This window comes from Nematolebias whitei, chromosome 2 (genome assembly GCF_014905685.2).
Source record: "Nematolebias whitei isolate Nwh7 chromosome 2, NemWhi1, whole genome shotgun sequence".
NCBI classification, from domain to species: domain Eukaryota; kingdom Metazoa; phylum Chordata; class Actinopteri; order Cyprinodontiformes; family Rivulidae; genus Nematolebias; species Nematolebias whitei.
The window spans coordinates 55,527,142-55,536,405 of record NC_056499.1 but is presented as its reverse complement, the minus strand read 5'-3'; the positions used below and the strand labels follow the sequence as shown (position 1 = coordinate 55,536,405).

General features: G+C 43.4%; 1 protein-coding gene across 1 annotated transcript in view; it reads right to left on the bottom strand.

The window, feature by feature from the left end:
• Positions 1-9,264, bottom strand: part of vps13c (vacuolar protein sorting 13 homolog C) — a 289,282-nt gene that overhangs the window by 59,727 nt on the left and 220,291 nt on the right. Inside the window, exons 66-67 of the mRNA XM_037694953.1 lie at positions 1,322-1,466; positions 1,025-1,165 (exon numbers count right to left, since the gene is read on the bottom strand). Coding sequence (XP_037550881.1) covers positions 1,025-1,165; positions 1,322-1,466 — 286 coding nt within the window. The remainder of the gene's footprint in view (positions 1-1,024; positions 1,166-1,321; positions 1,467-9,264) is intronic.

The following is a 9,264-nucleotide window of genomic DNA, read 5'->3' as shown; positions in this document are numbered from 1 at the left end:
GGCCTCCACCCCTGTTTAATGATGGACGATTTCTTTTCACAAAGATGGCCTCCTTTACTCCTCTCTCAAACCATCGTTCCTCTCTGTCCAGGATGTGAACATCTCCATGCTTGAAAGAGTGACCGCTGGCCTGGAGATGAGTGTAGACAGCAGAATCCTGGCCTGATGATGTTGATCTTCTGTGCTGGGCCATCCTTTTGGCCAGTGGCTGTTTAGGGGGTTAAACAGGGGTGGAGGCCTCCGGGTTCAACTGTCCCCCTCTTACAATGCTGTGATTGCTAGTATCACTCAGCCCTCTGTGAATAGTAAACAGCCATCAGTGTGCTAATGATCCATTGTTAGGCTGATGGTCCTTCTTGAGCATGTGATCAGCTGGTTTTGGTTGTCAGCAGCAAACTGGTTGATCCACTCTGAGAAGGTGCTATTTAAGAGACTGAGCTGAAAACAGCACCTCAGACTGAGGAAGTCTCTTGGATGAGAGATGAAACGTTTCTATATTTTTTTGCTTTATTTTTTGTTTTTTTTGAATGTCCAGAGGACCAGATTGAACTTTTTTGGATTTTTCTACCTGGATTATTGAGCATGCATCAGGATATTTTGTGTCCAGGTGTTTGTGTCTATAAGTGTTTGTGTCTAAGTGTTTGTGTATAAGTGTCTGTGCCCAGCTGTTTGTGTCCAGGTGTTTGTGTCCAGGTGTTTGTGTCTAAGTGTTTGTGTCCAAGTGTTTGCGTCTTTTTTTCTTTCCTGAAACCATGCCCACCCCAAACCCACCCACGAGCAGCCAGGCCACCAGGTCAGTAACCTGCGCCCACCAGTACAGACCGCCCAGAAGCCTGCATGCAGCAAGCAGAGGTCAACGCCCAGAACTACCAAAGCCACCTCCCAAGTCGAGTGCCATTGCCCCAGGCTTGGGCCTGGGGCAATGGCACTCCTCACTCAAAAAACACCTGAACACTTTGTGTTCAGGTGTTTTTTGTCAGGTGTTCGTGTATAGGTGTTTGTGTCCAGGTGTGTACTAGTTTACCTGTAGCCAGTGCAGCTGTGCTCTCAGGCTGCGTTGGTGCATAGACTGCTTGTACTCCACCTGGATCCCAGACAGGAAGTTCCTTCTGATTGGGCAGGAACAGGGCTGACGCATCATCATTCCTGCTTCACTCAAGTTCACCTAGCAACCAGTGATATCACACATTTTAACTCATTTCAATAGTCTAAGAACTGCATCAGCTCTTGGCTCTGATGTGGATATGGTTGACTTTCTGCATTGATCCCGTGTGTGTCTGTGTGTGTAATTAGTTTGTTAATGTCCTCATTGACCTCTGACCTCCAGATTGTTCTCCAGAATGACCCAGCCACCTTCCATCTTCCCACTCAGCTGACCCTGGTAAGTTTTCTCCAGCAGGTTGATGTTTTTCTGATTGAACGACTTCCAGCGATTCTTCTTTTTGTGCTCCCAAACCACACCTGAGCTGTAACACACAACACCTGAGCTGTAACACACAACTACACAACATTATTTAAGCTGTAACACACAAGTGTTTTAAAAAAAATTAAGACAACCACCCCAGTGTGCCACTCATCAGGTGTTGTCCTAAGTGTGACATTGAAATAATAATAATAATGAAAGCTGCAAGCAGCATTGGAGGCCCTTGGAGCAAAGCGCCGCTCCGGCCGTACGGCGACCGTGGGAGTTCCAGCTAGTCCACCCAGTCGCTATCGCGAACACTCCCGTGCCAATCCCGCAAGCATTCACAACGGGGCGCATTTCCCGAATCTTTGACATCACCTTCTGTCCATGTCGTTACTTGTCCAGTTACAAGTCTTACAAGTATAAGAAGGAGTGGTGGCGCAGAGGTTAGAGAAAGTGGGCCAGTGATCGGAAGATTGCCAGTTCACGCCCCGGTACAGACAACATAAAAAATGTGGGTGGGGTATGTGAACCACCAACACTTGCCCCCACCCTCATTCGCCCCACTCTTCAAATTCAATTCAATTCCAATATACTTTATTAATCCCAAAGGGAAATTATTTGTTGTTTTAACTTGTGATCCTCATTTCATTAAGAGATGTTATAGATGCTGATGGCTGTAGGCAGGAAGGATCTCTTGTAAAGGTCCATCCCACAGTGGATCTTAAGAAACTGGCTGCAGATGCCGTCCAATCCGTCCACCCAGACTCGGCTGGCCTCTCGGTTCCCCCAGGCTGTAGGACCGCCTGAATGGCGGGCAGAACTCCTCCCAGAGCGATGGCCACTCCTTCCAGCAGTCTGCTGAGCTCCTCGTCGCTGCGGACATCCAACTGTAGGTGCCGAGGGACGATTCTGTCCTTCCGCTGTCGTGAGCCGTGTTTCCTGCTAGTTCCAGGATCTCAGTGGTCAGGCACTCGAGCACAGCTGGCAGGTAGATGAGAATGCGTCCAAAGAACATCCTTCCAACTTATTTGAGATTTGGGGCTGTAGTTGAGATATTATTTGAGCTTTTGAGATGTTGATCAGCTGCTGGTTGTAGAAAACTGCCTTGTTGCCATGGTTACGCATCATAACAAATGTCCAAAACTAAAAAAGTTTCAGTAAAAATCCTTTCAGCTGCACAGCATCTGATACCAGAGGAAACAATCATCAAAAAATGTGATTTACATCCAGAAAAAGAGGAATTAAAGTTTCCAAAAGCAAAATCTCAGAATGAAAGAAACAGAGCTGCTCCAACATGCAGCCACCTTGAGCGGCGCAATTCACTCTGGGCCCATGAGCAAGGTCCTTAACCCCCCATCTGCTCCCTAAACAGGTCTCTCTTGAAAATGAGTTCTTGTGGCTCAATGAGACTACCTGTATAAATAAAGGCTAAATGAAAAAAAAAAGGCGAAATCTGACCTTCCAGACAGGAGTTATGGTGACTTCCTGTTTTGTTGCGAATGTTTGACAAGTACTTCCTTTATGCTTTTCAACATGTCGTGTGGTAATGAACAGTTAGCGAACAAAGTTTCAGTCTTGATATCTTACACAGTGCGAAGCTGGAAGTGTCATCCAATAATCAACAGTTTTTTCTCTGACTAGGTGGGGCTTAAGTGATGTTATGAATCAACAATATCAATGTGTCTAGACATGTTCACCGATGAAGCACCTAAACTCAGGTTCAGATCGGCTGATGTATCACTGAGATATAACTGTTGGAATAATGTAGGGGGCGAACTTGAGTCAAATGTTAAAGAACAATACCAATCCAAAAAAGTTCAATCTGGTCCTCTGGACATTCAAAAAACAAGAAAACAAAAAAACAAAACAAAGCAAAAAAAATGTAGAAACGTTTCGTCTCTCATCCGAGAGACTTCCTCAGTCTGAGGTGCTGTATTCAGCTCAGTCTCTTAAATAGCACATTCTCAGAGTGGATCAACCAGTTTCTGCTGACAACCAAAACCAGCTGCTCACATGGTCAAGAAGGACCATCAGTCTAACAATGGATCATTAGCACACTGATGGCTGTTTACTATTCACAGAGGACTGAGTGATACTAGCAATCACAGCATTGTAAGAGGGGAACAGTTGAAACCAGAGGCCTCCACCCCTGTTTAATGATGGATGATTTCTTTTCACAAAGATGGCCTCCTTCACTCCTCTCTCAAACCATCGTTCCTCTCTGTCCAGGATGTGAACATCTTCATCCCTGAAAGAGTGACTGCTGGCCTGGAGATGAGTGTAGACCACAGAGTCCTGGCCTGATGATGTTGATCTTCTGTGCTGGGCCATCCTTTTGGCCAGTGGCTGTTTTGTTTCCCCGATGTAAGACTGATCACAGCCCTCCTGACACTGAACAGCATACACAATATTACTCTGTTTGTGCCGGGGGACTGGATCTTTGGGATGAACCAGTCTTTGCCGTAATGTATTTTGGGGTTTAAAAGCCACTGGGACGTTATGTTTAGAAAATAAACGTCTCAGTTTCTCTGATACTCCCTCAACATACGGAATGACCACTGGTCTGGGTCTGGGTTCCTCCTTTTCACCTGATGGCTGATGGGAGTCCTGTTTGGGTTTCTTCTCTGCTTTCAGGAAGGCCCAGTTAGGATATCCACATTGCTCTAGAGCCTGTCTTGTGTGGGATTTCTCCTTCTGCCTGGCTCCTGAGCTAGTGGGGATGCTGTCTGCTCTGTGATACAGAGTCCTGATGACTCCTAACTTGTGCTCCAAAGGGTGATGGGAGTCAAACTGCAAATACTGGTCTGTGTGGGTGGGTTTGCGGTACACCTCGGTTTGCAAAAGTCCTCTATCAGAGACTGAGACCTCACAGTCCAAGAAAGCCAACCTGCCATTTTTTACATCTTCTCGTGTGAACTTGATGTATTTATCCACAGAGTTGATGTGGTCAGTAAAATATTGGACTTCCCGAGATTTAATTTTAACCCAGGTGTCGTCAACATACCTGAACCAATGACTTGGTGGTGTCCCTGAAAAGGACATCAAGGCTCTCTTTTCTACTTCCTCCATGTACAGGTTGGCAACAATAGGAGAAACTGGAGACCCCATAGCACACCCATGTTTAAGGCCATCAAAACGCCAATTCATTTGGTGAAAAAAATTGCAGCTTGGGCCTGAACAGAGCGATTACAATAGGCCTTTGCAGCGCTTCGCTGCTCGGGCCTAATAAAAACAATAAAATCAGTGCAGAGCAAATTCAGTCTGCTAAAAGCCAGGGAGTAAAAATGTGTTTTTAAGAGAGTTTTTAAAATGAACAGTGAAGGAGCTCGTCTGATGAGAAGAGAGAGATTGTTCCACAGTCTTGGAGCGACTACAGAAAAAGCTCTGTCCTCTCTGAGCCTCCATTTGGACCTCTGTCTCCTCTGAGCCTCCGTTTGGACCTCTGTCCCCTCTGAGCCTCCGCTCCAATCTGGGAATATAATTTAAAATCACTGTCCATTTTAAAACCCAAGTTAGAAACTGTTTTCTTTACATGTGGTGCCAGAGGACCCAGATACACAGGGCAAGGTTCACAAGAGCCACTAGGACCAAACACCATCATTTCTGTTTTCTTTTCATTGGAATTTAAGAAGTTTAAAGACATCCAGGCTTTGTTGTCACAGGTCAGGTGACAGGTCTCTCCTGAAAATTAGTTATTGTGGCTCAATGAGACTACCTGTATAAATAAAGGCTAAATGAAAAATGATGTCTTCAAGACACAACAGAAGTGGCCTGATTGAGGGGGCATCTTTCTTTTTTAGTGGCATATAGATATGATTACCATCAGCATAAAAGTGAAAAAAGATCCCATGCTTTTCAGAACCAGCTATGCTGACAGACATGGTTCTGTCTGCCAGATAGGACCTAAACCAGCTCAGTAAAGTACCACTGATACCCTCTTGGTGCTGTAAACGTGATAGTAAAATGTTGTGGTCTACTGTATCAAAGGCAGCAGTTATGTCTAGTAAGACAAGAACCACATGTTCACCAGGATCATTGGCCATAAAAATACCATTAAAAACTCTGACTTGAGCTGATTCTGTGCTGTGGCGAGTTTGGAAGCCAGACTGAAAAACCTCCAGGATATTGTGCTTATCCAAAAAACTTAAAAGGTTACATTAACCACAGCATCCAGAGCCTTCAGCATCCTGGGGCAAATCTCATCCACTTCTGGCACAATTGAACGCTCTGGCTGCCTTCAGGGACCTCTGCCAGGTTGGTGGACTCACCTTTCCCATGGTCCTTAAAATTTGCCTCCTTGAAGGTGGACATGGTGACCAGATAGGGGTAGCCACAAAATGTATGTTTCACAGTTCAGTGATGTCACCAGTTCAGTTCAACAGTTCATCACCCAAATGGACCCTGAGGAGGCCCTGCATGACTTTTCTGAAATGCAAAACTTCTTTGAGGTCAAATGAATTTTTTTTTCTTCTCCATGGCCTCCATAAATAGAATCAGAATAAATTTCAAAATCTTACTTCTAACATATGTAGCCCCTGGTTAAAAACCAGGCACTTAAAAGTTTTGAATATTCACAAAATATTTACAACAGTGTTGGTATTATGTATATAAAAAATATAAGTGAGAGACTTGTATTATTGTTTTAGTAAAAGGATGATCCGAGTGATTATATACAAGCAGGAAATAATTACTTTTGTAATTAACGAGAGGAAAAGGGGAAAAGTAGAAAGACTCAGTGTTTCTGAAGGTGACTTGTGTTTACATAAGTGCATTCTTGTTTGACTAATTATTTGATTAGTCTAAAAACTGAACTGAATGTCCTAGTTATGAAAGTGTCTTAAAATAACGGGGAACAATTGAACTCACCATGGAGTGGAAGAAGAAAAGGAAAGAGGAGGAGAAAAAAGGGCTAACTGTCTTGGCTAATTTTAGGCCCATCTCCAAGCTGCCTTTTATTAAAAAAAATTTAGAAAAAATTGTATATTCACAGGTCAAATGTTTTCTGGATGAGCACAATATCCTGGAGGTTTTTCAGTCTGGCTTCAAAACTCACCACATCACAGAATCAGCTCTAGTCAGAGTTTTTAATGATATTTTTATGGCTAATGATTCTGGTGAACATGTGGTTCTTGTCCTGCTCGACCTAACAGCTGCCTTTGATACCGTGGACCATAACATTTTAATATCACGCTTACAGCGCCAAGTGGGTATTTGTGGTACTGCACTGAGCTGGTTTAGGTCCTATCTGGCAGACAGAACCATGTCTGTCAACATAGCTGGGTCTGAATCCTCCACTGCTCCTCTGTGTTTTGGGGTTCCACAGGGCTCTATTTTAAGTCCCCTGCTTTTCTCCCTTTACCTGCTTCCATTGGGATCAATCCTTAGAAAGCATGGGATCTTTTTTCATTGTTACGCTGATGACAGTCAGATCTATATGCCACTTAAAAAGAAAGATGCCCCCTCAATTAGGCCACTTCTGTTGTGTCTTGAAGACATCAAAGCCTGGATGTCTTTAAACTTCTTAAATTTCAATGAAAATAAAACAGAAGTGATGGTGTTTGGTCCTAGTGGCTCTTGTGAACCTTGCCCTGTGGATATGGGCCCTCTGGCACCACATGTAAAGAAAACTATTTCTAACTTGGGTTTTAAAATGGACAGTGATTTTAAATTAGAGTCCCAGATTGGAGCGGTGGTCAAGACCAGTTTTTATCACCTCAGACAGCTGGCTATGGTAAAGACCATCCTTACAAAACAGCAGCTGGAAACAGTAATCCATGCCTTCGTCACCTCTCGGCTGGATTACTGTAACGCTCTTTACCTTGGAGTCAGCCAGTCCTCCCTCAGACGCCTCCAGTTGGTCCAGAACGCTGCTGCTCGGCTTCTAACTGGAGTTCAAAAGAGGGAGCACATCACCCCCACTCTGGCTTCACTCCACTGGCTGCCAGTTCATTTTAGAGTTCATTTTAAGATTCTTTTATTTGTTTTTAAAAGTTTAAATGGTCTTGCTCCATCCTACCTCTCTGAGCTGCTTCACCCATACTCTCCTGCTCGGTGCCTCAGATCAGCTGATCAGCTGCTCCTGGAGGTGCCGAGGTCTAAGTGGAGGCTCAGAGGGGACAGAGCTTTTTCTGTTGCTGCTCCAAGACTGTGGAACGATCTCCCTCTTCCCATCAGACAAGCTCCTTCACTGTCCAGTTTTAAAACTCTTTTAAAAACACATTTTTACTCCCTGGCTTTTAGCTCACACTGAATTTGATCTGCACTGCTTTTATTATTTTTTTATTGATCTTAATGTTTTAACAACTGTTTTTATGTGTTTAAATGTTCTTGATTTTATATGTACAGCACTTTGTGGCAGCTGTGGTTGTTTTAAAGGGCTTTATAAATAAAGTATTATTATTATTATTAAAAGAACGAATGGGGACGGTGACTAACAGGTGCACCAAGAGATGGTGGAGAAAGAACTGAACTGTTCTGTGGGTTTTTTCTGCACAAGTTAATGCGATTAGGACATCTGCAGAAGTGTGTTGGAGAATAAGGAGGTGAAGAGCATGGAAGAGAACCACTGCTGATCTGAGGAAAACTGCGGCTGATCCAAGAAGGCAAGATGAACGTGTCAACATGGCGACACATGCTCCAGTGCAGCTGAGGAGTTGTTCAGCGACCCGTGTGGTGGAGGTGTGTTAAAGTTGGACCCGCAAAGCATCCGTGACAGAGAGGATGTCAGCTGAGCGAGCAGGTCTGACTCTTTTATATCGTCTAAATGGGGAGAAGAAGATTTTCACCGGCGACAGCACATCCCAGCATTAACAGGCCTGCAACTAAAACTTAAATCGGTACCGGACAGTGTGTGTGTGTGTGTGAGAGAGTGCCTGGATCCACGTGGGCTATTGGGGTTAAGTTTAGAACTGTATTTTTGTCTGTAAATGTATGGAGTTTTGTTTAAAAAAAAAAAAAAAAAAAAAAAGAAGTTATATTGGATAAAAACTAAGGCACTGAAACAAAATGTGCTCTAACTGTTTTTATTTTATGTTGGGGAAACATTTAACTTTGGGAAATAAGGGCATGGTTTTATAGTTTTGGGTCAATTTTTGTATGGTGTAGCTTCATTTGGAGCTAAGCGTTTAGAGTTCCACGTTCTTATTAAAATAAACTATTTTTTTAATCTGGTTGTCTGGAGTTATTAAATCAAAGATGTGTATAGTATATGGTAATTAGGGGAGTAAGTATTGACTCAACATGGGTAAACCTGCGTGGTATCTACCGGAAAAGTAACAAACCCAAACAGCTACCCCACCAGTCAGTTTAAGTTCTTGTCCCAGTTAAATACGACAGAGCAGTGGGGTGCTAGACATACAAAGCTCTCAACAACTTAGATCCATCTTATATTACAGATCTTATTGTTCCATATTTCACTTCCAGAAAGAACTCTAACAGTGAGGCTCTTTGCCTGTAGCATGTGAGTTTTACCACATTTGCCAGACAACTCTTCCAATGGGCGACTTTGGAGAAAAAGAGTCGAGCCCTTCTTCAAAAGTTGGGTCCCAGAACCTAACCTATGGTCGTTTCCCACCAGTGAAGTGACACATTAAATCTACGTAAAGCCAGTTCATACTTGGAGGGAGCATGCTCAGGGCACCTCATCATGCGCACCACCTGACCTGGTTTATTTTAATTAATTCCACATTTATTAATACTGGTTAATCCCACTGAGCCTCGGTGACATTTACAAGAGAGACCTGAATTTGAAAGAAGAGTGATGACAACAGTGGAAAACAAAGACAACAGACAATCATAAAGGATGAATACAAATATATATATGTATGTATATATATATATATATATATATATATATA